This window comes from Betta splendens, chromosome 9, assembly GCF_900634795.4.
Source record: "Betta splendens chromosome 9, fBetSpl5.4, whole genome shotgun sequence".
NCBI classification, from domain to species: Eukaryota; Metazoa; Chordata; class Actinopteri; order Anabantiformes; family Osphronemidae; genus Betta; species Betta splendens.
In genome coordinates, this window is record NC_040889.2 from 4,710,512 (window position 1) to 4,737,873 (window position 27,362).

Sequence of the window (27,362 nt, forward strand, 5' to 3'; positions counted from 1 at the left end):
TATCGATCACCCAAAGGAGGGAGTTTTGTGTACACTCTCCACCGGCAGGCCAGTGTGCAGGGTCAGCTTTAGTACAGCGCCGCTGGAAAACGGCAGGGGGTCTCGTTCGCTTTGGTCGAGGACACGCCGTTTGACGGGGTAAAAACGTGGCACCTGTGCGGCGTGAACCCTCGTTTCGTTTCACACAAGAGCACTGTGGTGGTCTCTCGATCCCTTAACATGGTGTTAAAGGTCAGTTTACATAGCAAAACGCAAACTACGTTGTCCACCTACTCTGAAGCAAGTCCTGAACTTTGGGGGGAAAATGGCTGCTGACTTTTGACAACTCTGCATTTACAACACTGAACTTTATCCAAGTTGGGAAAAAAAACACTCTTCTTTCCCTATTTGTCTCTGGCCTTTTGAAATATTTCAAAACTTCCAGGAACAGTGTAAATCAAAATGGAATGGAAGGAATGTAATGATTTTGTTCCTAATTACACTTGCATGTTAAAATAAAATAAAAAATCATCTCCCTACCTTCATATTTCCAAGCAGTCTTTTGTCTGCCTGCAGTCTGCTGCATTCCCTAATCCCCCTTTGGACTTTCAATTACAATTCATTTTGATTAAACATGTAAATACACCATCCTTGATGTAGGTCCTTTGTTGCTGCGGCCTTCTTTTGGCTAAAAAACATACTCTCTTGAGTGCGTCCCATGTAATGAAGATTGAAGATTAAACAACAGGAAGGAGCCATTATTTTTGTCAGGGAATTAAAGTACCATCAATCTCACTTAATCACCTTCCTAATATCTCCTCAGACGCCGGCAGAAAGCTGTTAGGCAGCTCAAGGTTAACACGCTTTGTTCTGTGGAATGGCGAAGGGAGGGAGCGAGGAGCCGAATAGACACGGCCAGTAAATGCAGTGAGCTATTCTGGCCCGACGCGGATCGCGGACGTAGGCTGAGGCGAGCGGCGCCGCAGCTGCTGGGGGGGCAGTTCCAGGAGGTTGACTGGCAGAAGCGGTGGTTATTGCTTGGCCTGTAATTATCTGCCGACGCGTTCGCCGCGCTGGTTTCCTGCGAAGGGCCGGTTTTCTTGCGACAGGTGGCACCGCTTGTCCTTGGTGACCGACAAAGCTGCTCTGTGCACGTCATCGTGTGCACCAGGACAAACAATGACCAAATTACAAACTCATTCGGTTTTCCAGGACGCAGGCCTACCTCTTGGCGTCTGGAGTGCCGCGTTAGAGAGAGAGTTCGGGAGCAGGAGTCATTCAGACACAACAATCGCCCTTTGATGGCTACATGAGTCAGCGTCGGCCTGACTGAAACCTGTGATTCCTCAACTGAAGAACCACTTCCCCTGCGCGCAGGGAGCTCGTGTAACCACGGAAACCATCTGTAAAGCCGCTCAAAGGAAACAAGTGCGAACGGGCGAGGATCGAACGCTCCAGTTGACTCCTATCGATTTGCTGCTGGAGAGAGAGCGAGCGAGAGAGAGAGAGAGAGAGAGAAGGAGAAGGGGCGTCCGTGCAGGTGATGTCCACTAACTCTCAAACTCCTATGCTCCTGGACACAAACATTAGTTCCAACAACCTACTAAGTACTCTTAGCAGTTAGTGTCTGCGAGGTACCAATGGAGGTAAAGGCCACGCTGAATTGCTTAAATACTGGAGGAGATTGGGAACATTCTTCCAGGACCAGGTGTAGAGTTACATAAAGCATATTGCTCCTCATGTCTAAGCAGTCATTTGTGGTGGATCTTTAGATTAATGTGATGTGTAATGTAATGTGTGAAAAAGCAAGTCGCACCGAACCCAAGTATATGCAGTGGATGTCTGTCCGTTTGCATTTGGCTGAATTACGACTCAGAATAGAGGCACTTGGGTTTTAAACTACCTTTACTAGCTGTTTTGAGGCGTCCTCTCCTCTCCTGAATATTTCCTACACCCCCACAGTTTACAGTTGACTAGTTTGTGTGCTGCCAAACACACTTTGTATGAGCCATTAATCGACTTGAATACACTTCGAATCTGTACAAAATTGCGATCTGCAAAAAACAAATGCCACAGATCACCTCTTATGTTTTACTGAATAGACCTCTCCCTTGGAAATTCCAAATGAAATGAATTGGATTTCTTGGTCATTCGAACAGTTTCTTATTTATATTTTTTTCTAATGCTAACTTTTGTTTTCTAGGTATGTGGTATTAATCCAACTGAGCCAAATTCACACCCAGAGTGACATGAAGTGTAACTTGACGAATAATTAATTATCTGCCTAAGCCTTTTGTACATTTGCTGCGCATAACCGTCCCAAATTAGCATAACATCTTAATCTGACCTCGGTGGGGCTGTGCCCCCTTGCTCTCGAACTGAAAGCCTCGAATGATCCCAGTTGTTGTTTGTGCGATCGCTTGTGCAGTTCTGATTACACACATCTGACCAGCAACACGTGATTAGAACAAGAGTTGCCCCCCCCCTAAAAAAAAGCCTTTTATTTATTGCAAACAAACAGGCTTCTTTGCTGCTTATTGGGTTTGTGTTTTTCACTCTCTCCCGTCCGCCCGTCTGATTCTCAGTCGCCGCACGCAGACACACACACGTTTTTACTTTAACCCCACTATAGAGGGGAGTGGCACCTAAGACGGGCAGCATAGGGGCAGCACATCCAATTCATACAGTAGGAATACACACATCCTACTGTCCAGTAAGTAGGGGGTTGGTTCATATATACAAACACACACACACACCTAGTTTGTCGATAGTCATCTCTCCTCCTGCCTCTCTCACTGGGAGTCCAGTGAGGCCTGGCCTAATTGAGCTGGCCTCAGGAAGCCCATCATTAGCCCTGCTGCTCCGGTCACACATGGCCACCAGATGTGAGTCCAGCCACTGAGGAACGCTGAGTGTCACTCCTCTCTCTCTCTCTCTTTCGCTCTCTCTCTCACCATGTCTCTTCTGTCACTCTCCAGCTTAATAAACTGGCTTTTGTTTCCATGCGGCCATTGTCCATTAAGCCTACCGCTGCCCACCATAAGAGAAGTCACTGGGGCCTGAATGGGATGCTTTGTACCGACAATAGACAGAAATAGGAGAGGGGAGACAGCAGATTGAGAGGACGAGGGGGAGAACAGAGGGGGTGTCTAGTGAGGATTTCAATGCACCCTCTGGAATTTTTATGGCTTGTTTTTGCAGTTTTAGAAGTCGGTGTCATGGGGCCATGAAGCATACAATGCAACTCTTGCTCCCGCCTTTACCTGTACATCTACTCGTGTTATTTTACACATTTCATGCAGTGCTTGTAAACTGAGTTCAGTGCGCTGCCAAAAGCAGACATGGACGGATTGTGGAATGGGCCTACCGGGCACCGGTTCAGAGGGCCTGTGGGCCCGAGCCCCAGTGTGGAGTCACTATTATCATCCCTTCCTGGAAACTGAATTGAACGACTACAAAGAGATGCAAAATAACAAAGGGAACGCAAAATGGGTAGAAAATATATGCAGGAACAGGCTACAAAGACGTACAAAAACAAGTGGCGGGACCAACAGCGGAAGCTACTGTAGGAGACACAGAGGAAATGTTTCTTGGTAGGACATGGCTGGAAAGATGCTGGGAGAGAGAGGCACATTATTAAAAACTTAAAGGAAAGCATCACCTCTAAACAGAAATCATTTCCACTCTGTCACTTTTTGTTGTGTTTTCCGACTTTGACACTGCCCTGGTTTGAGACCAATATGATCATCGCACATGGCTGAGTTTCTTCCCGTTATTGAACCGTGAAGTTGTGTGATGTAAATGTGTGTGTGTGTGTGTGTGTGTGTGTGTGTGTGTGTCTGTGTGTGTCTGTGTGTGTGTGTGTGTGGGGAGGGATGCGCAGACATATTAATGCGTTAGTGTGAAAACCAGAAGATGTTTTTTCCGACTCCCCGCCGGATCGAGGCCTTTTGTAATCCACTGAGCCGACGTAATTCCGCCTCACTTACAATGGATTTGTCTCTGTATTGTCGTCTCAATATTGTTCTCATTTAGCTTCGTAAGCCGCTTCGTGATTCCATTAACATCCTCCGCTGGCCAGCACCATGTATTGTACTGTAGGCTGTGATGCTTCAACTTCAGGGCTGTGGAATCACTGGAACCTTTTATTTGTTTTACAATGCCCTGATGAGATAAAGGGCAGTTGGTAAAAATCCAGTTACTGTACTCCAAAGAACACAACATGAGTTTATGATGTTGTTACTGTACAGTATGTTGTTATATCACACCAATAGTAGTAGTAGCTCATTGAGAATTGTCACTTGACATGGCGGGTTACAGCTGCTGTCGTTGTAGTAAGACTCACATCCATCACGTGGCCAGAGCGGGATATTAACATTGTTTAACTATAGCTTTAAAACCAAACGAGCAAAAGTTTGGAGCATGTTAATTTCGTGGTGCTGTCTTTCTAATCTTCCTGCCTTTGTCTCGCCTCCTCCCTGTCTCCCTGCCAGACATGCTAATGCTATTGATCCTCATCGGGAACAGGACAAAACCATGCACAGATAAGAAGACAATGCTTGCAGCGGCCCATGGATTTCTCCCTGGTGCTTCCTCCGAGAGGTGTGTTGCAGGCTGTATCGGGAGTTCACAGGGTTCTCACAATCTGTTGTCTTACGTGTCGTATCGACAGGCGCCTCCTGGTTGCTTTTGCTCCGCGAGGCTTAATGTATGCCCGCGTGTGAGATCGCGCGCCCGTGCGTACAGATGGCACAGTGTGCACTGGCTCAGCAGCACGTTGCCTTTTCTGGATGTTTTTAGATTTGCCTCTTTTAAACTTACAGCAGGCGTCGTTGCTCGCGTTTGTATGTGCGCGTCTGCGACAAAGGTTGTGTAATTTATTTATCCAATGTCAGGATCCCAGACAATGGAACGCCAGTGTCAAGGTTGGCAGAGATGGTTGCCATGACGATGCTGGCAAACAGTCCCTCAGATCTGGGCTCTCTTTCTCCTCTCAGAGAGGAGAAAGAGGCTTTTGGAGACTGAAGAGCAGAGAGGCATCTTTTTCTTTTTTTTCCACTGTAGAGTGGTGGATATTGATCAAGAATCGAATCCGCGTTGCTCCGTACAGGGGCCTAATGCACTTTCGACCGAGACTAGAAAGCGATGGAAAGCGCAGATGCACATAAAGGATGACCGGCTACAGTGGATCAGTGTGCAGAGTGAAGAAGAAGAAAAAAAAAAGTAAAAATTACTGAGATGAGACGAGAAAAACAGTGCAGGAATAAAGAGGGAGCATGTTTTTGGAGCGAATCAATTATGTTGTCACACCTTTCTGCTCCTGCTGCTTTGTGCAGCATATGTCCACGTAGAAACACCAGCGTGGACAATAAAGCTGTCATATTCCACGGCCGCCGCATGCGCGTGCACCGGCCCAGCGTGAGGCCCACTGTACCTGCTCGGCACCGTTCCGTCGTGCAGGAGGGAGAGCGGTTAAATAAAACGTGTTGGGCCCTCTCAGGTAATTACATCTCCATGCTAATGTCTAATTAGACGGCTCCGAGGGGACTCATCTGCACTGCATTAATTAATGCAGTCAATCCACAACTTGCGGGCAGACACGCAGCGCCTGTCCACCTGTATTAGACGGCAGGTGGGGATCTCTGTGTTATAGGATGAATCAGATCAATCGGTCCTTTACCGACTGCACCGGTGTGTGTGTGTGTGGGGGAGTCTACAGTATCTCCGCATATTGTATCAACACTCACAGATTCACTATATATGCACTGTATGTGAATCTAAAAGGTTTGTTTGTTCATTTGTAAGTGAATAGTTTAATTATGGGAAGCAAAAATTCTATTAAGCATTTTCCTTGGAATAGATCAAATACTGTTCTTCTATGTATTTCATTGATACCAAGTTAATCACAATTCATAAAGTTTATTCAACACTCGAACTCTGCAATTGAATAAATCAGTACGTTATAAAAATGACGACCAGGAAGGAAATTGTAAACTTGTAAATAAATTGTGCAGATTCAATTCAAATTCAAATTCATCACCTGACTTAAAGTTTATAAATGATACATTTGGGAGATTTCTTTATTGCCCACTTTGCGCACGCGTGTGCACAAATTAGCTTGCTAAGCAGGTTCAATTATTCAGCCTGCGACGGAACGTGCGCTGCGGCACGGTGTCCCCCCCCCCCCCCCCCCACAGTACGGTGGGAAGTGGTTCGGCACAGCGATTAACTTTGACCCCGATTTCACCCCGCGTCACCCAGGAAGCCGCTGAGATCGGCCGACAGCGTCTTGCTTTGTGTGTGGTAATCTACTGACCTGGGGGGGGGGAGGGGGGGGCTTTACAGTAGCGATGCGAGGTAACGGCGCTAATTCGCTGACCTACTGTGAACGTCTGCCGTAATTAAGGCCAGCTTGGTGGACAGGTCCTGCCTTTGTGTTCCCCGTTCAGTCTCATCTTGTGGAAAAGTGGAAAGTGCTCGCTCGCTCGCCCGCTCTCTTTCTCACCTCTGTGCAGGAAACGCGTCCCGGTGCACAGTTCCCCTCCTGGAAGGGAATCTCCTGCAGCTTCCTCCTCGGCAGCCCCCTATCGCCATCGGACCGCGTCACGCAGAAAATCTGCTGGCTAATTACAGCATTATAAATCGGCGGTTGTAATTATGCTAATGAGACTGCTAACTTCCTCTCAGAAGCCTACGCAAACAAAGGCGACGCTATCGGATGATGCCGCGTGTTAACGAGCTTGTCAACGCGCTAATTACTCGGCGGGACTCCTCTGTGTTCGGGAGGAGGAAGACGTGTTGGGGGCGCTTTAAGGCTGCGCCACCTCCGCCTGCGACCCCGTCCCCTTTCCGCCTAATACCAGCGAGTTTGGATTGGATTAGGATAAAGTTTTCCACGGCGCCTCGTCTCCCTGTGGGTTTGCACCGACTGTTAGAGGTTCGTGTCAGCCGTGGGATGTTTTTGTGTGTGATCACACAGTGTCTGAAAAAAAAAAAAAAAACGTGTTCTCATTAAAATGCTTAAACTGCATTTAGGAGTCAACGTGCAGCTTTTCTGCACACATCAGACACCTGATGCATCACATTATGTGCCACCTGGCCAGACTTTTAAAAGCACATCAGCTCAAAAGCACTGATCCACATGACACGGATGTGGTTTTGTAGTTTCACAACTGAAAAGTAAACAGTAGGATCTTAATGGCATCTTCATTAACTTTACTTTATTTATCTGTGTTAAACGACTACAGCTACTGTCTGTGTCAACACGATTCTTCATTACACAAACGACAGACACTGATGCACATCCGCGTATCACACCCTCTGCCTCTCTCGCTCCCCTCTCCTGACCGCTAACCTTTGTCCATATGTGCGGTGTCTGGGCCTGCCCGTCAATATGTCAGCTTGGCCGCGCGTCCGACAGACAGAGCCCCGGCGAGTGCAGAGCTGCTCGAAGCCACCGAGCCACGAGTGACGCGTGACTGACAGGTGAGAGGGACCCGCGTGCGCGCCATCGGCTAATGTTGCCCATCGGAGCCGGAGCAGAGCTTTCGCGTTTCATTTCGGCGAGCTCGTCCTCCTAATGGGTAGCATAGCAACTCCAAAAGGATGCTTGTGACTTATTAGAGAGAAGCGCTATCAGACGGACACGGAAGCTTTTTTTTTACGGCCACAGAGAGAGGCAGACAAGTGCAGCGCTGATTGAATTGAAACCTGTTTATCCACAAACTAATGTTTTGGCGAGCGGAACACGATCCCGCTCTCGGTCGGTTCAGGACTCGCGCCGCAAAGTACGTGTGAGTCCCCGGTCGCTGATGAGAGTTGCTAAAAATGTTGCTCTGTGCATGACTACCACCTGCTGTCTACCTCCATCTCCCTCCCTCCCTCCCCCTCCCCCTCTTCCTCCGAGTGCCATGCTCCGAGTCGTGTTTGATTTCATAAAGTCGTGTTTTCTCCCGCTCTGACAACTATTTAATGTGATCTAACGAGCCCAGATGAAAACAGCAGTAGCGATTCATCGCCGCTACCCCGACGTTCCCCTTTATTACAATTTCCTTCTGATTTTTGAGGGTTCTGTCAGGATATTTGACGACCGGGGGCCCTTTTCTTACCTTCGCCGTAATTATTTTACCCCTTGGAACATGTCACATGATTAACTCCTCTCCTCTTTCCCTCTTGTTTTCTCCTCTCCTCTCCTCTTTTCCCCCCTCAATCTGTCTCTCTGTTCAGTATGCCGTGCTGGCTGAGAGGGCATCATTACGGAGCCCGTATTTGAGTCATTTTGATTTAAGCAGCCAGACAATGGCCTGTTGATTGAAGCAACCAGAAGGCAGACAATAGGGTTCTATGCCACATAATGCGCCACCATTTTTTCTGAGCTCCCCGCTTTCAGAAAAGGGCCCCGGCTCTCCATTGTGCCTCTCCCGGAGGGAAAAAAATGGTGCTTGGGGAGGAGGAATATTTTCTCGTGGTATGTCATTATTTTGCAAATTTCTATTATCTCATCATGTTGTCTTCATTGTAATTGCAGCTAATTAGGAGGCTAGTTAGGAGCCTGGGCTTTGAGGCTGGCTCGGCTGCTGAAAGGAGCCCACCGATTATGGCCCCGACAAGAGAGGAAGCAGGAGAAAAGGGGAGATTAATGCTGTTACCCAGGAGATACTGGCTTCCATCTGCGGGGAACAATGCAGTTTTGTTTTCTCCGGGATCCTGCTCAGATCAACAGAATGGGCTAGCTCTGCTCTGCTCTGCTTGGCAACAATGCCCAATTCTGTCTTACCGGGGCTTGGGCAAAAAAAAAAAAAAAAACTCCTTCTCCTCACCTACCCAGCCCACCCCCCTCCCTCCCTCACTTTACCTTCCCTCCCTTCCATCATTCTCGCCACCTTTTCCACCGTTCAGTGGGCCCTGACTAAAAAGCTTAGCGCCCTCAGCGAGCTAGCCAGCGCCAGTGACTGAGAGCTCTCACACACCCCCCAGTATCAGATGAAAGCGGCGCGATGTGTGGATTGAGTTCCCAGGTTGCGGGAGGTCGTGCCCTTGTCACACACAGACCCGCTTTGGGTTCTTTCGTTTTTACTCCCCAATCCCCGTCGAGCTCCAAAGCACTTAATGAAATAATATACTCTGTCGGTTTTGCTCTTTCTTCTTCTCCTCGTTTCCTCACTCGCCGCGCCGACCCTTCCCACCCTCCGCTGCCTCCCTCGCCGGGCCGAGGCAGGCCCCTCGTCTCGGAGCGGGGGCCCGGGGGCCCCTAGACACCTTCTTTGCAAAGCGAAGGAGGGAATACAATGAGAAAGGGAGCCCAGTTTGGTACAGTACAAACACAGAGCCGAGGAGAAATGAAAGGCCTTTGTCTGTCTTTGTCAGAGGGAAAAGGACACTGAGAAAGAGGGAGAGCGAGCGCTCACGGATGGGAAGAGACAAAGAGAAAACAGACAGAGAGAGGAAGGAGATAGCAGGCTGGATCACATGACTCAGAGCATTGTGATCCTAAGTGAGAAAGGTTTGGAGTGGAGCATCTCTCCATCTGGTCGGAGCAGGGAAAAAAAATGGGGAGAGAGAGAGAGAGAGGGAGAGAAACAGACACGAGGATGGAGGGAGCCTGGGCGAGTGAGGGAGCAAAGAGAATGAGAGAAAGTATTGAGTAAGTGCCAGCGACATCTGCTCCCGTGGGCACAACAATAAAACTCCCTCAAGATCAGCCTCGCACCATATATATGCGCTCGCACAATGCGTCGGCCTCAAAGGCACAAAACCAGAAAAGAATATGTGCGCTGCGTGAACGGAGAGCGCCGCTCCGACGTCGGCGCCTGCCCACGGTTCCCACATTCACCTACACGCCGCCCCCTCGGGCCCGTCCGCGTCTGGAGGCTCCTCGGCCGTAACGCGACGCTCCCGCCGGAGGTTCGGGTCCCGAGTGTTTACTCCTGAAGTGGTGGGTCCACATGCTTTATTAAATATCTCCACATGCTCGATTTATCAACGCCGCTCTCGACATTCACATATTCTGCTTTCATGCAATCTGCATGGTTTTTTTTTAATAGCCTAAGTGTTGCGTGGTGCTGTAAGGAACAGCCTATACTTGCCGTAAGCATCTTGTTTGCAAGTAATTACCGCTGAAGTTAAGCCCTGTTGATTCGACCTTCGTTAAATCCATAGCATGAGAAATAGTAAATAGCAAATGTTTTTAGAGTAAGAAAACCAAATGTCTCTGATACGGTGCCACACAGAACCATATGAGGATGGATGAAGGAGCAGATACATAGGATCTAAACCTGGCTCCGCATTCTGTAGCAGCCACACGTCCTGTGATTGGGATCCAAAGAAATGCTTACAATTAAACACTTTTCCCGTCAGATAGGAGATAATGAAAGAAAACCATGTGTGTTTCCAAGTGGTAATTCTCCCCATTTATTCTTTCAGATATCTTGTCCTTTGTGTGCAACAAATGCTTTGTGTATGATTTAAATTTCTTTTTTTTTCCCCCTGCTAAGAATTTTTGGCCGGGGATCTGTTCTTGATTGGCTGAGAGATAGCTAAAGAAAAAGGGGAGTTTAGGTTTTTGTAAATCTTTTGAAAAGTTGGAACAGAATAGTTGGGAAGTTGCGGGTACCTCCATGTGGAAAGGCGAAAAAGGAAAAAGAGGAAACTTTAATCAAACAGCTTGAAATTCTAACAAATTCTGAAAACGCCTAGACAAGGTAATCTGTGTTGTTTAGGGACCACGGTGCGAACCCCGCGCCCATTTATCTTTGTGGGGTGGAAAAAAATGTTCTCCCTGTTGCGTTTAATGTGTAGTCAAAGTGGAGAGGGCGAAACGCTACTCTCTAATTTAGCATGTCATCTCCCTCCAAGTCCCTTCAAAGATGAGGCCCTTGCCAAAGATTTCCTCCTTTTTTCTTCTCGCCTCTTTTCCTTCTCTCCTCTTTCCGCCTTTTCTTCTTCCCCTCCGAGTTTGCCGTCGTCACTGCCGCCCGGCGCCAGGAAATCGCCCGGCATCTGAGCGGCGGCGGTGGCGGCGGCGCACAATGTCGCTCTGGAGTTCTCCTACTTTCAGATGTCACTCCAACAGCACACATCTGCTACGTGCCGTGCATCTGCTAGGCTCTCTTCCCCGTCTCACAGAGCCGCGAGGCGCCGATTGAACCGAGGACAGAAAACATCCTCATTATCGTTGGCGGCGGCTGCGGTGTGGTGTCGTAGAGACACACAGCCGGCGTGTACAGTAAACACTTGAACGTGGACACGCACGGGGCTCTGGTGCCAAATGCCCCTGTGTCATAGACAATGCTAATAAGCGGCCACTGCGTCGGTGCCTGAGCTGGATATTTGAATTGTCTCCTATAAACCTACAAATTAATTCCAGCTTTTTATTCGGTTCCTTGCCTTTTGAATTACAGACGTCTCTGACTCCACCAGCATCAGTGGCGCTCATCTACTGACCTTACGTCCTGCTCATGTTGTGTGGCGCAAATGACAGCCTCGACATCATAGATGTTACGGAGAGTGTGACAGAATATCTGCCTTTCTTGCGTGAGTTAGGCCCGTTCTTTGTTCCCCCCTCTCCACAGCCCCCCAGTGCTTAACCGCTGACATTAGCTAATAGTGAGACTCACAGTGTCTCATTTGGAGTATAAGTAGTTTTCTCTGTCGAAAGTCCTCGCTGTGATGACAGTTGATACCTTTATATGCTTTTTCCCCATATGCATCTTGCCTCTCGAAGCTCTTAAATTGCAAATGCTTAACAGATGCTGGTGTTAAGCGGCGAGTTGCTCCCAGGTGGTCGAGTGTTTAAATGTCTGACCTGGACACAGGTCCAAGCGGCGCTTTTCTTTCCCTTTTTTCGGGTCAGGAAGGGCAGCCGGGCGACTCGAAGCACTCGACGTCCGCTTCTGAATGCCAGCTGAGCAATCAGCCACTGTCGAGGAACGCCGCGGAGTGGCACTGGGGGTGGCCAATCAGAAGGCCGCCTCTCCCCGTCCGCCCGCAAGCTCCGCCTCTCCGTTTGCCATCACCTCCCCTCATCAGGAACCCCGCGCTCTCGCTCTCATCCTGCCTGGGCCCATCACAGAGCGGCGCGCTGCAGTTGACCGGCGCTTTGGCTCCTCACCCTCACCTACTGACGCAGTGGTGATAAGTGGTAACTGTGGCAACCGTCGCTAGTGTCAGACTTTAATGGCCACACTTCCAGGCCTGTGTCAGTATCAAACAAAGCCTTTGCATGTCCTCTGCTAATAGCAGCTCCTACTCTGACTCAGTGTCACTATGGAGTGAACCCTCCCCTCACTCCTACAACACTCCGCCGATCTGCTGCTTCAAATCAAGCCTTTCATGCAGACGTTCCGTATAAAATATTGTCTTATAAAAGCATGTTCTGTGCCGATTTCCTCCCCGTGGCAGGGCTCCACAGACAGGGGCAGATTAGGAGGGATTTAGAAAGCGAGGGTAAAGGAAGGCAGAAGTAAGCGAAAGTGAGCAGGGACCTGTGCCAGCACAGCCAGCTGAGTTTGAGTGTGTGTATAAGCTGTATTAGCGGGCTGGGGTCAGCAGGGGTGAGGCTGCTCACCAGGTTAATAGCTACAGAATGAACTGAAGACACAGTAATGGACTGATAACCGAAAAAAAGGGGGGCTCGGAAGGAGAAGTCAAAGCAACGCGGGTTGGAATCGGGGACAATAGAGCGTAATGAAGGGTGGGATTAGAACGAGATGAAACAAAGGGGAGGCAGAAGGAGATCAGGGTAATGGATCAGGCTGAGGTTAGGTTGGCAGAGGGTATCTGGGAACGGTGATGGCATCAGGGCAGGATTAGAATTAGAGGGAAAGGTGGTGGAGGGTGCGTGGACAGCAATGAATCAAGAGAGAGAAAAAGGAAGTGAATCCATATCTATAATCCCGCCACAGGTATGGCTCCGGATCAGTGGATGTGACCAGTAGCACTGGACAGAACCTTCGCGGCCACGTCCCGCTCGCCCCTGCTGTCTGCCGAGGACCAGGTGCCTTTGAACGCCGCGCTCTCGCCCCCTCATTACGGCGAGACCGGTGGCGGAATAACTTATGCATATAAGGCAAACAGTGCGACGGGCAAATTAGGCTTCACCTTATTGCCTTAAAGAGCAGGGGGACGCGTTCCACATCAAGAGGGGGCAACATTTAATGATAAATTCAAATGTTTTTATGTAAATATTGTTCTATTTACATTCCAAGTGAGGGGAGGCGAGTCCCTGGGTGCGCAGCCCCGTAACGCAAGGTGAAGACGGATGAGAATGTGAACCTCCGGACGCTTAAATGATTAGATTCCTGCTCCGACATAACTACGCGTGTGCGTGAATATGTTTGTGCGTCCGTGTCCGCGGCCTAATGATTGCGCTGTCCGCAGAGAGCGGAACACAGGAGGGAATTAGTCATCATTGCATATCAAAGGCTCAGCCATTAGAGACGCAGGGTAGGGTCTTTCTAATGAGGGGGGGGGGGGGGGGGGTTACCGTGTGCGTCTGCTTGTGTACCGAGCCTTGGATGTGCCCCGTGCGCATCGGGTTCTTTCACGGCCAGTCCCTTCACTTCGGTTGCAGATGCCAGCGCCCCCCCCCCCCCCCCCCCCCCCCCCCCCCTCCCTTTCTGGCGAGGCCCCCACCGCGCCTCCCCCCGTGGCACGGCCCGGCCAGAGGTGCCAGTGAAGATGCCAGGGCTTTTGTGGCGCAGCGACAGATCGTCGCCAGCCGTTGCACACAGGACGCGGCCACCTATGAGTTGAACATCTCCACCGTCGTCCATCTCCCGCCGCCTCTCCCTTCTCCGCGTGCACTTTCTCCTCTTCAGCCTTTATTGTGATTGTGTGTGTGTGCACATAGGCTCATTGGCGATGCCCTCTGTGCCATCTGCGGCAACCCCCACCGCCCCACCTCCCACTCTTCCCAATCATCACAAGGGTGGGCTTAACCATCTGTGTGCCAGTTTGTTCCCACGGTGAGGATGGGGGGGGCATGTCGTAGTAGTATGAGTGGTGGAACACACAACAGAGAGCTGTACCACACGATCACGTAGATCAGGATCAGACACACATGTTCACAACAACATAAGGTGGTGCTGCATGCTGGCTACTGCATCTTCATGTCGTCTACAGTTTGCAGGATAATCTGTTTGCATTTAAATAAATCTACATCTTCTCCATTGAGCGCAGCATGTGATGGCAGTGTCTTTTTTAGTATTTAGATGAGTCCAAAAGAGGAGTAGCATCCGGAGAAGCCTCAACTCCGCAAGCGCCCACATTACAAGAAACTGATAGCAAGGGTTAAAGGTCAAAGCCACTTTGACCTGGTTGTGTTCCTATGGGCAAATATGGATTGTTCGGACAAACACTGAGGAGGACCCAGCACGCGAGCACGCTGAATTAAAACAACCTCTCGCTTGCTAATTAAAGTAACTGCGGCGCGCTGTTCCAGCTTTGTCTTTTTTTTTGCGCACGGTCAGGTTGCGTATAGAATAAACACCCTCGGCCGGGAAAAAGCCTGGATATTATCTCCGGTCTGGCCCAGATGAGCCAAAGTACAGGTGTGAACGTGGCGCTAGACTTACATCAGGGTGTGAAAATGCCACTCTGCCCATGCGTGGTCCACGTTATTAATAAACCTCGCCCAGGCTGATTTATTGAGCCAATTTGCACCAAAACAAGAACGCGTGTGTGTGTGTGTGTGTGTGTGTGTGTGTGTGTGTGTGTGTGTGTGTGTGTGTGTGTTTGAAAAGGACGCTCCTCCGAGGCGCTTGCAGCCTGATGTGATCGGCATCAATAAAGGGTGGTGAGTTGTGGTGCGGTGAAGGCAGCGCGTGGGCCCGCGCCGCACGCTGCTTAATGGAGTCCGCCGGCTCGTGAGATGTTTAGGAAGCCGGCCACAACTGGCCGGGCCGTGGGCCAGCTGGCCCGCAGCCTCCGACCTCAAGCCTCAAGCAGCATTGTTCCCTTGGAGCTCGGCTCCACTCAACTAGTTTGACTTTCCCCTGCTTTCGCCTTCGCTGTCTCGCTCTGGCATCTTTCGGTGCCGCACCTCAAGCCCCCACCAACAAAACCCCTTGTTCTGTATCGCAAACGCACACGGTTGCACATGCACAAAAAAAAAAGGGGGACCTAGAAAGCTCCCGTGCGTGTCCCCCTCGCTCTACCTGCCCCTGGTGTAAACGCCACACGCTCCCGCGTCGCTCGCTCTCTCCCTCTCTCTCTCTCTCTCTCTCTTTTGTTCTCCATCACACAGAACCTTGAAGATTAAAAAAGGAAAAAAAAGAAAAAGAAATCGCAAAAGAAAAACTCTTAAGCGTCAAACCTCACACCCAGTCTGCTATGTGATAAGATTAGATTCATTTCTCCAGCTGTGACATAGAAAATGGAAGTGGATTATTTAGTAAAAAAAATGACAGAATTAAATTAAAACTAGTAGGCGTCATTGTTAAGGAAGGAACAGTGGGGGCTTAAATATATAGGCTCAGCACGGCCCTCAGGCAGTGGATAGCACAATCTCCTCTCCTCTTGTTCTTACCAATGGACTTAAATCACACATATAAACAGTCTTCCAAGACCACAAAGCCTGTGTAGAAAATCACAAAATCATTTCCTCTCCACCCCAGATTTTCTAAGGCTCTCCCTCTTTCTTTCGCCTCTGCTCTCTCTCTCTCTCTCCATCATCGTTCCCCTTCTCCCCCAGAGCCAGCGCATGGAGGGGAGGGAGGGAAGGTGTTGGCTTGCCAGGGCGCATCAATCCAGGGTTGAGCTCGTGCCTTGACGTGGAGAAGCACAAAGTGCGGAGATTTGGTTGCACAAACGTGTGTGCTCTTAAAAAAAAGAAGGAATAAATAAAAAAAACAAAAATGTGCTGCAGCGCGCAAAGCAAGGGAGAGGGGAACGGTGCCAAATCCCCCCATTCAGCCTCAGACCAAAGGAGGCAACATCCTGACAGCTTTGGGGTTGGTTGAGGGGGGGGGGGTCGGGTGCAGGAGATGGAAAGGAAAGAAAGAAAGAATCAAACAAGCGAGAAAGAGAGAGAGAGAGAGAGAGAACGATAGCAAACGAAGGAGGCGGTGGAGGAATAGGCAGATGAGGAGGTAGAGCGAGAACATAAGCTCCTGGGGATAAAAACAAAGCTCAGAGTCTCAGAGTGATAATCTGCTGTATGCTCACATTTAACTGTTCCCATCTCTGACACAGATTGAGATGGAAAAGTCAGCTTTAACTTTGTCCAGTTACTTCTGGCTGGGGGAGAAAGACTTGCCTCCAAAGGATGGATGTTTTCACTGAGTGAGGAGAGGTTGTGAACGCCGTCTGTGGCCAACTGCACTTGGTATATTAGCATTTTTATAGATTTGCATAATAGTTCAGACTCTGTTTTTCAACTGGCGGACATTTTGATTTGAGTTGCTTCCTGCAACGCTGGTTCCTGGGCTTCGGCCCTGAAAGCACGGTCTTCGCCAGCTGAGGCCCCTCCACCTCTCATCCACCGCTGAGTGTCACTGTCAAAGCCCTGAAGCCTAGTTGACCTCTTTGGTGGAGCTTCACCTCCTTCACCCTTTCCGGGCCTTGTTGACTGCTATTATAGTGTTGTCCATCTCTCGGTGGCGGTGGTGGTTTGTTCTTCTTGTCCACTTGTCATTGTACCGGAGTGGGAAAAGCATCTCATTGTCACTTTAAAACACTGTGACTGCGTCCCTTTGGGCTGGTCTGCACGACCTTTGACCTTTACGGCACATTTGGGAAACGAGTCAAAGAAAGCCTGAAGCCCGTCTAAGCGCTCTGACCGGCCTCATCGCACGGTGCCTCGCGCGTATACCGTCTCCTCCCGCCATTGTAGCCTCAGCCTTCATCTCTTTATGTTTAGCTTTTCCTTGAATCACTGATTTTCCATTCTTTTCTCTCAGCACGCCGTTTTTTAGCCGGAGCCTTCAGTTTGCGGTTAATTAAAGGGGAAGAGTTCAAGGAAAAGTCCCCATTGTCTGTGATGTACGCACTTATCTAGTTGGTGCGATTGCCTGGATGCATGTAAACACTTGTATACTCGTTTTTGTGTGCACGTGTGTGTTTAAGTCGCCTGGACCGGTCATTTTTTGTAAATCATTCACTTTTTTTTTTTTTTTTTTTTTACATTTATCTTGCCGGGCTAGTGTTTCATTAACCCACTGTGACACAGACTCCCTTTCATTCTCTCCTTGCATTGTCCACCGCCACCGCTCACGCTCTTGCAGCGCCAAAGATTACTAATAAATAAGTGACACCAGAAAAAGAGTCTATTTTCCCTACGCCGTAATTAACTGACTTGATGTTTTCAAGGAGTCGCGGAAGAAATCCGGCTAATTAGGGAATGAGTTAAGATTCGCACAAAGACTACAGATCGTTAATTAATTTTTTCCCGCGACGGCCATTGTTGGGGAGGAACACAGCTTTGTTTACAGTACGGTGTTTAAAGCGGCGGCAGAAACACAGCTTAGGTGCAGCACACACACACACACACACACACACACACACACACACACACACACACACACACACACACACACACACACACACACACACACACACATACACACACACACTGGCCTATGTCCAGTGTGAAACCATTATCATGAGACAGCTGTATACTGTGGATGGACACTCAAGTAAAAAAGGTCCGGCTTGTTTTTCTGACATCACGGCGAATACTGCGTCCTGCGTCTGCCAGGAAGCAGATTCTCTACTTTACTTTACATGGCGCCGCTGTACTTTGCTGCTCAGAGAGAGCAATTTGTTCACCTGCCTTCTGGTCTCTCCCCGTCTACCTGCCCCGTTATCTGATGGTTCCTCTCAGCCAGCAAGGACAGATTGATGGTCTGACGGGAGGCGAGCTACTGAAGACAAGACACACAGAAGCAGAGAGGGGGGTGTGGGGGGGTGCACGTATGTGTAGGTAAACGCGCTCGTGTCCACACCCATGTCACCAAATGTCAGCGCAGGTACCACAAGGGGAGCGTGTGTGTGTGTGTGTGTGTGTGTGTGTGTGTGTGTGTGCGTGTGTGTGTGTGTGTGTGTCTGTGTGTGTGTGTGTGCAAACGAGAGTGGCCCGAGCCCCACGCCTGCATTAAGAGGGGCCCTGGCAGCGAGAGATAGCGGCTCTATCTTAATGGCTTCTCCCGCCCGCCACTCAGCCTTCAGATGGGGGTCCTCCGCCCGCACGTGTCTCCCCACGATAAAGCCACTTCACAGGGGCTTGCACCACTCCAGCGCGGCCCGCGCCTCGCTCCTCCTCGCCCGGGAGAGCGAGACGAGAGGCGGCCGAGGCATTGATACGCCAGCTCTTTACCGAGACAGAGGCGGGGAGGAAAAGGAGCGCTCGCGTCACAACTGCTCCAGATTGTTGATCGTATCTGATATTTAAAAAAAAAAGCTGTCCTGTAGAATTTGATACGCGATAGGGCAGCGTCAGGAAACGTACGATGTGGGTGAATTCATTAAAAACCCTTATTGTTTGATGCGTCTGACTCTAGTCAAGTGTTTCACGCGGCTTTTATTTCATTGTTGTGTCATAAACGCCTGCATTACGGCTGCTGTGAGAGCCAAGGTTAGAACAGTCAGCGAGTGGCGGCTGATCCTGAGGGCCGAGGAGACTGTTCACCTCCCATCTCCAACCGGCCTGTTCCTCGTGTTAACATCTGCTGATGAAGATAAAGCCCCCAAAGCCCGAGCGAGTGACACTTGAACTGTTTTCCGGCGTGAACGAGAGCTGTCACATGAAGGGCCTTCATCGTGTGTGAGGACGTGAGCTGTGGTCACGAAGGCCTGATTATCCTCTGCCCTCCGTCCCTCGCATCGGCCGGCTCATCGATTTATCTGTGTCCGTCGCTCGCCTCGTGACTCTGCGTCTGACCGCTTCCCGTCCCGCTGTGACTGCTGAAAATCGAAAAGAAACGTCGCCAAACTTTGAGGCGGGCTCGTCACACGCCGCAGCAGTTTTCAACAAAGCCCCGGCGCGCTCATTTCCCTGCAATTTAAATGCAAACTATGTCATTTTCTAGATGTGATCTTGCTCCTCCACAGAAAACCCTCTTAGGTCCATAACTACTGATTTGCTACATTGTCCCCTGTGTGTGTGTGTGTGTGTGTGTGTGTGTGTGTGTGTGTGTGTGTGTGTGTGTGTGTGTGTGTGTGTGTGTGTGTGTGTGTGTGTCCGGGCATTTGGATTGTTTCCTGCTGGTCTCTCCCTGCCCCTGATCATGGTCAGGCCCTAATGCACTACAGCTGTTAGGGTCTCGACTCAGGGGCCTCCCATCAATGGTTTCATTGTAATGGACTGTGTGTGTGTGTTGCATGTGCACGCTCTCTGTTTGTGAATGACTGTGCTTTTTTTTTAAACATAAATCTCCACGTCCTCATGTGTGGCTCCGGTGATACCTTCTTCCTCTGTCCCGCGTCGCCACTACCCCCCGCTCTCCCTTCAAACTCAGCTACGTGAGCCTACGAGTCAATTAACAACCTCGTTTATTCCCCTCCCTCTCTTTTTTCTCGTCGCCGTGCTCCCGCGGCCCCGTTCCTTCATATTCCACGGCGACGCTGGTTAGTCTGGGACACGCTCAGTGCTGCAAGTTGTTTCCCCTGTCTTTCCTTCCAGAAACGCTGACCTGAAAAATACTAATGCCCATTCCCTCTAGTGCATTTGCATCTCTGTTGCATCTGTTTAATATATATTCTATTGTCAAGTGGGAATTATTCATAGCTGAAGTTATGGTAGTAGCCGACTCTGAAAGCCACTATTAGTCATATCCATTGTTACAATGCTAATGACATGACCAGCTGTTTAAAGTATGACACGCACGGTCTTCGCGTATGCAGCGGAGGCTCCGCCTGCATTCTGTTGACCGATTTGAGCCGCACAGTGAAGAGATTAAGTTTCTGTAATGCACAAATTAGGTTATCATTGGTTTTGCAGCTGTTTACGGGGTCAAGGAGAGATGCCGCTTCCAATCGGGGCTCAATTTAGCCGGGGGAACGTGATTAGATTTCGCTCTCCCAGTGTATTCACTCCGTTTGACCGCGAATTAGATTAGATAAATAGAGGGCTGATGCGGCTGATTGTTGTTGACACTGACATTTTCATATCGCGCCCGTTCGGCCGAGGGCAGGGGTGCAAGGAGGTGCGCCTTGTCTGAGCGCGTGGATTCACGGTGGACACCGTGTTGCATGCTAGATGCTTTGGAGTGCGCGACATCGCTCCAATCGCCACAGTTAACTGTTGCTTCAGACGTCCGATGCTGAGACCGAGGCCTTGAATGGTTGATTGAAGTATTTGAGTGAAGAGTCCAGATCAGAGCAGACACCAGTGTAACGTTTCACAGGTTTCTGACTCTTGCATGAAAGTTAAAACTTTCCTTTTGTTTTTGTATAGGTGCCCTCTGTGACTTTATCATCTTTGCTCGAACTCGAGCCGTTCTCACTCCCATTTTGAAGCACTGTTATAAAAGACTGTTTCCCAAAGTCAGGTATGACTTTTTTTTTATAGCATCCACCAAAAAAAAAACGTCTTGAGACAAATTAAACAAGTGCCAAATCGTGACAACTTGACAGTATCCATCTGCTGAGAAACACTCACACAATCTAATTTTGTTTGACTTGTGTTTGTGCGTCTGTGTCTTCTCACTGCGAGTGTGTTGTCTACAGTAGGTAGATCGCTCTTGTGTGTGTGTGTGCGTGTGTGTGTGCGCGTGCGTGTGCGCGGGCGGGCTGTGTGTTAAAGTAGCCCAGAAGTGGCAGTCTGTCAGCTCCGCTTAACTCCGCGCTCCCCAGAACAATGGCTGGATTGGCCGTGTGTGTGACATGTAGACCACACACCCTTAATAGTGAGTGACAGCGCTAAGGGGCTGGAGGCGGCGCGCGCACGTACGCACGCACGCGGGCGCACCTGAGATCGACGGAGGCTCCGGTCGCGTCGCGTCGCGTCTCTCCCGCGCCCGCTCGCGCGTGCTAGCGAGAGGCGGCATATGTTCCGCTGGAAGTGTTCAGCTGTCGCCGCGTAACCAAAGCGTTTCATGTCGCGCAGTCAAATGTCTGACGCTGGCTGCGTCAAAACCAAGGGGGGAAGAGGCTCCTCTATCCCATCTCTCCTGCTGTATTAAAACAAACAGCGCAGATATTACTATCAACCTCTTTAACGTAGAATCATAACCTGCAAATTGCACCAGGCCCGTGGAAACTCCTGCGGAGGTTGCGGATCAGCTGATCGTGGTTTGACTCCCGGCTTCCTGTCCTTGACGACGGGCCCAACTCTTGTAGTGGCTCCATCACCGACCGCCTGGCAGCGTCCCAACATCTATTTCCTCAAGGAGATCAATAAAGTGTGTCTCTATTATTACCGTTATGCACGGCACAGCTCGTTCAGCAGCTCCGGGGAGAGTTCCTCCCCAAGTATGTGACAGCGAGCCTCGTTTCACGTCCACCGCGCCGTTTCCGTCGTCTAAAGCGCGCAGAAGAGCCGGGGCTTTAATGTGACGGTGACGGATGCTCGATATGTTAAAAAGGGACAGGTTTCGCCACGTGATGTAATGGAGGTGAGGGCACGAGGCTTTCGCCCCATCCAGCCGTCCACTCGTCCCTCGCCCCAGTTCCCACTCGTTTACGCAGCCGAGTGCAGGTTTCCGTCCAAATGCTTCGCAGATTGTCTTCGTATTTTTAGAAATTCGGCCAAAGGAAATGCAAATTAACAGGTGTTTTTTTTTCTTGTTGTTGTTTTTTTTAAATCCGCTAGTGTTATGTGAGTAGGAGGAGTTGGCCTATTGCAATAACAGCTGGTGCCACTAATCTTCAATCGGATGCCATTAAACTGTTGCAGCGGAACATTAGGGTGATGTAATTAAAACGGCGCCGACGTGAGACTCAGAGGTAAATCTGAAAGTCCACGTCGTATTTGAGGACATTTGAGTCGTCTAATTATCACAGATGCATCGCAGCAGTTAGTCAAGTATTTCCTTTGCACTTTCTGAGTTCACTCTTGGAGTTTTACTACTGTTTGATATTTTAGCAGCAATTAACAATCCACAACAGCAGCTGGATGAGACCCTGGTTGAGGGAGAGAGAGAGGGGCGCTCGAGGAAGGGGGCAGCACTGCCGTGCGTTTGACGCTGACGGCAGCGGTGAGCGCTGCGGCCGAGCGGCGCCTCCTCTGCGCTCACGCACGCCCCAGCCGGCGACGGGGACCGCGGCTCTGCTGCTGGCCCTTTAAGGGCTGAGCCTAGATCTCACAGCTTACAGCGAGGGAGGGAGAAGAGGAGGGACAGAGGCAGCGAGAGGGAGGGTGTGAGGCTGCGAGTAGAGAGAGAGAGAGAGAGAGAGAGAGAGAAAGAGAACAAGCAGTGTGTTTGAGAGGTTGAAGGATCACTTCTATCCCGTCTTGTTTTGGGGAGACTAACCTTGTTCATCTGAGCTTTGTGGGACTGTTTTATGTTGTTGTTGTCGAGGGAGACGGACCCTTACTCCAGCATGCTCACTGAGCCTGAGCTACCTCAGGAGTGTAACAGGTACGTGCCGCTTTCTCCCTCACACACACACACACACACATGCGGGCGCTCGGGGCACGCACACTCCAAACACACACATTCACGTCCAGATGACAGAGACCGAGGACGGGACAGAGACGGGCGGAGAGGAGAGCGGTATAAAGTGGAGCGGTGTGTGTGTGTGTGTGTGCGTGCGTGCGTGGTGCGTGAAAGGAGGTCTGCGCTCGTGTGTTTCTGTGTGTGCGCGCGCGAAGTGTCTCAGCAAGTCGGCCGAGTTCGGTAAAGGAGAGTAGATTATTGACTCCTGCGCTTTCGGACCAGATACAATATGCAAAACTGGGGAAAGCAGGTGTTGCGTGTGTGTGTGTGTGTGTGTGTGTCTGTGCATTTGTGTGTTTGCCTTTCCCACCTCCCTCTCTCCCCGCTGACTGAAGTTGCGTTCATTCATGGGCAAACTGCAGAAACTGTGCTGAAGTGAGCGCGTACGTGTGTGAGAGAAACAAGAGACACTTAGAGAAAGATGTGTGTGTGTGTGTGTGTGTGTGTGTGTGTGTGTGTGTGTGTGTGTGTGTGTGTGTGTGTGTGTGTGTGTGTGTGTGTGTCACAGCCAGAATGTGTGATCCTCTCATCATCCACCACTCACCACAACTTTATTTACTTCTGCATTACCAGCTCAGCTATTCTTGCGTCTTTTTTTCTCAAAAAACGCTGCGTTAAAAAAAGTCCTAACTTACGCAGAGAATAATAAAACAGGAGCGTTCTCCTGAGTCGGACGTTCACGTGTTTACACTTCTCATTGAGGCAAACACTCTATAATCCCACTGTCAGCCAGCGTGCTGTTGTTCCCCCCCTGCCTTGTGCTAATGGTAATCTCATCGTGCTCCTCTGATGTTTATGTGGCCCTGCTTCATTTAGAGGTGCGATCCCTCCAACCTTGCCCCCTGTCTCACCCCCCCCCCCCCAAACGCTGTCAACACAAGTGCCGTCTGCCTGTGGAATAACCCTTGTTTGATGCTAATGCTGTCAGAGGCAGATTATGTTATAATACGCCACACACACACACACACTCTCACCCGCTTGACTTTCATGACGTTAAAGTAGCGCTCTGTTTTGCCCGATGAAACTAATCTTTTGTTCCGATATAAACTGGGTGGGCTCGCGGTGGTGGTGGTAGTTGTTGGGGGGGGGGGGGGGCTTGAGTCAGGGATGGCTTGAATTAAAAACACATTTAGATGTGGCAAAAAATGTGTTTTTAATAAACCGCTGAATCCGGCAAAGTGGTTGAGGGAAGAGGGAGAAAAAAAAGATAACAACAGCTAGGAGGAATTAAAAATTTAAGGGATTACACAGAAAAGCAGAATGTATGGAGATAAATGCGGGGATTACAATGACTTAGGAGGAGAGCACTTAAAAGTCTTGCTTTTCAGTAATGCACTCCATCACTGTGGCTCTGGCCATGTGTGTGAACAAGCGAGGGGTATCTTCCATTCCGTGTGTGTGTGCGTGCGTGCGTGCATGCATGTGTGTGTGTGTGTGTGTGTGTGTGTGTGCTGTGCGCTAGTCTCTCGGCGGAGCTGAGTGTGTGTGACTTGCCAGTGTGTGTGCGCTCCAGCCTTGATGGTCGCGATGCTCTCGGTTCCTGCGTCTCTGTAAGTGTCCGCTTCGCCTCCGCCGCTCGTGCTTCTTCTTCTTCTTCATTTTCTCATTAACTTCCTCTTCATTTCCTTCTCAGCACCTCTTCCCCTTTTTTTTCTTTTTAGTTTTTTTTTTTTTTTTTAAATCGCACAGTTGTACAATCTGACTTCTTTACATTGAAAATAGCTGAAGGAGAAGAGGAGTTTTGCAGAGTTTTAGAGGAGTTGCCTCTTTTGTGTCGATGTGAGAAATAATTACTGACATTTGAATTATTCTTTTTTGTTTAGTATATTTGAAGGATCTAAGAAGATTTGAATCTTTGATTTTATCCAACACAAGTCTCCTCTTGTGAAGGTTTTAAAAATACACTTCATTGCTTTAATATTTGGCCACTTCTTATATTTTATATTGTGTTTTTAATTGCGTCCATTCCTTGAAATGAACTATTCTTTACTTCTCCGGGAGTCGGCTGTGTGTCAGAAATTCCCAGCCTAAGCTGAAAATAGTGGAAACAGACTGCCTTCGCTAACACTCATCTGTTCACACAAACAGAGCAGAAATATAGACGGAGAGAAAACGCGGCGAAAGCCAAAGCGACCAGAACACAGAGGAAGCGGCCGGGGAACGGCGCCGCGGCAGTGGATGGAGATGATGATGATGATGTGGTCAGAGTGACAGATTCCCCGCCGATGGGCAGGAGGATTGAGATGGGGGGGTGTGTGGGGTAGGTGGGGAAATGTTGGGGCTGGGGAGGAGGAGGGGAGGGGGGGGGGGGGGGGGAGAAGTCTCTGCGTATGTGGTGTTAAAGCAGTGGTGGATTTTCACACCCCTCCATTTGTCCCCGCTGGTTCGTTTGTGTGTGTGTGTGTGTGTGTGTGTGTGTGTGTGTGTGTGTGTGTGTGTGTGTGTGTGTGTGTGTGTCAGTGCGTTGGGAGGGAGGGGTCATCAGTAGATGTGTCAACACTTAAAGTGAACAGTTTAATCAGAACACACTCTGCTACACTCTGACTTTACTTTCTGTGTCGCAATCAGCGATGAGAGCAGAATCAGCAACCTGAAGATTTCACTGAATCAAACCTTTTTTTTATTTGCAAATGTGATTTATTCTAAGAGCTAAAAGGACATTTAGTCTTATTCTGTACTTGTTTGCTGCCCTTTGACACTGTCACAGTAACTTTTATTGTTTACTTGACTTTAAAAAATTAAACACTTATATAAGAAGTAATGCATTACAGATGAACCCAATCAGAAGCATGTAGTTCAATGAGCTCCACTATTTAATGCTGCTTACATTTAAATGCAAACACTGTCAATGTTAATCATCCAATTTTGTGATATGTAGAATATAAAAAAGGTACTTTAGAAGCTTATTAATAAAATCTCTATATATCTAATACTTTAAAGTTGAAAGAATTGATTTTATTGTTTTTAATTGTGACATATTTTATACCACCTTTGCTAAATGTGAGCAAGTCGTCCGCCGCCTTCTGTTTGTGTTTATTTGATTAACGGAGGACTTATTCGGCAGAAATTCAGAATTTCAGAAATTCTCAAACTCTCATGGCTGATTATAAAAACTTGTTTCCATTTTAAGTGAGCAGCGCTGCTTCCAGTTTAAGTGTCGCTGTACTTCATTTAAAAGGGTGAGATTAAAGTGGTGTGTGTGTGTGTGTGTGTGTGTGTGTGTGTGTGTGTGTGTGTGTGTGTGAGTGAGGAACGAGAGACTGTGTGTGTCTAAGGAGAGAGAGCGACAGAGTAGAGTAATTGAGTAGAGTGTCCGTGCTCTGCAAACTAATGCGCTATTCTGCCTCTGTCTTCCCCTGTGGCCCTGTCCCGGCCTCCCTGTCTCCCCCTTTCTCTCTCTCTCTCTCTCTCTCTCTCTCTGTCCCCCACCACCACCATCTCGGACTGGAGGCCATTGTCTGGGCCATATTGTCCGTCCCCAGAGAGCCTTGATAACCGTGTCTCCATCCACGGAGTGAAGGGGGGGGGGGCAAAAAGAAAAGAAAAGGAAAGAAAGAAACGACAGACAGAAAAATACCAGAGGAGAATGCTAAAACCCAACCCCCACTTCCTCCCCTCTCACAGCACACCAGCTCACCCCTCCAACCCTCTGCATCCACGACCTCCCAACCCGGAGCAGCCGGCCTTCCCTCTCTGATAGCCAGTAGAGAGGAGGGGGATATTAGTTGTTGTTGTTTATGGATGGTGTTTCAAGCGAGTGGAAAATAAGAGCGCGAGAGAGAGAAAGTGTGTGTGAGGAGAACAGAGGGAGGCACGCGGAGGTATTCCTCCAGGCTAACAAGAGTCTAGTCATATGACTCGAGGTCACAAGGGAGGGGTCAGAGGTCAGGTGGAGGTATTGCATTGTCAACAAGAGCAGGAGAAGTCTGGCGGCATGCATCCATGTGTGAGTTCTTCCAGGATTTCAGCTTTCACACTTCACATCCCTCTTTCTTTCTCCATCCCTTCCTCTCTTTCTCTTTCTTCAGCCATCCATCCGTCACACACACACACACACACACTGTCAACCACCCCTCCAATCTACAATGGGAGACAGTGTTAGAGGCTTGTAGCTCCCTCCCAGGGCGCTACAATGAAACCTCTGTCTTTCCAGGTAGTGAGGGAGCGAGAGAAAGAGTGGGGTTGAGATGGGGGGAGGAGTGCGAGGAAAAAGAAGGAGACCATTTGGGCCGAGGTGGGAGACTTTCAAAGTGCGGGACGAAAGAAAGGGGCCAGCTGGGAGTGTGTGTGAATATCTGTGTGTTGTCATTTATGTGAGAGAATGGGTTTGTGCGTGTGTGTGTGTGTGTGTGTGTGTGTGTGTGTGTGTGTGTGTGTGTGTGTGTGTGTGTGTGTGTGTGTGTGTGTGTGTTTGGTTATCAGGGGCAGGCCAAGTCGCTGACAGTGAGACAAATGTTGTGACTCCTTTATGGATTGCTTAACAAATGCAGCACAAATAGTGGCCTGGCACAACAATGGAATAACACTGTCCCCTCGCTCAATAAACATTATGCAGCATCTCCCCCTCGCAAAACACCAGGGGAGCAGGGCCGCCGTCCACCGGATGCACTTTTCCTCCCGCCGTCTGTCTCTTTTCACCCTCCGCCTTGCTCTCTCTCTCTCTCTCTCTCTGGCTTTCGTCTTCCTCTTTCTATAGGGAGATTTTCCCACGAGCTGTTGAACCTTAAAGGGATAGATAGATAAATGGATGGATCTGACGGAGACGGGATCTGACGGAGAAGGGTGCAT

At 49.4% G+C, this 27,362-nt stretch overlaps 1 protein-coding gene across 11 annotated transcripts in view; it reads left to right on the forward strand.

The window, feature by feature from the left end:
- sox5 (SRY-box transcription factor 5) overlaps positions 1-27,362 on the forward strand; it is a 154,106-nt gene that overhangs the window by 59,782 nt on the left and 66,962 nt on the right. For 5 of the 11 annotated variants that reach the window (XM_029164178.2, XM_029164184.3, XM_029164185.3 and 2 more), the window contains exon 1: positions 22,304-22,496. The exons of 3 other annotated variants lie outside the window; for them this stretch is intronic. In XM_029164178.2, coding sequence (XP_029020011.1) covers positions 22,420-22,496 — 77 coding nt within the window. In that variant the 5' untranslated portion in view covers positions 22,304-22,419. Of the gene's footprint in view, positions 1-22,302; positions 22,497-23,671; positions 24,125-27,362 lie in introns of those variants that run through there. 3 more of the 11 variants (XM_041072070.1, XM_029164177.3, XM_029164180.3) reach the window with 3 other exon arrangements.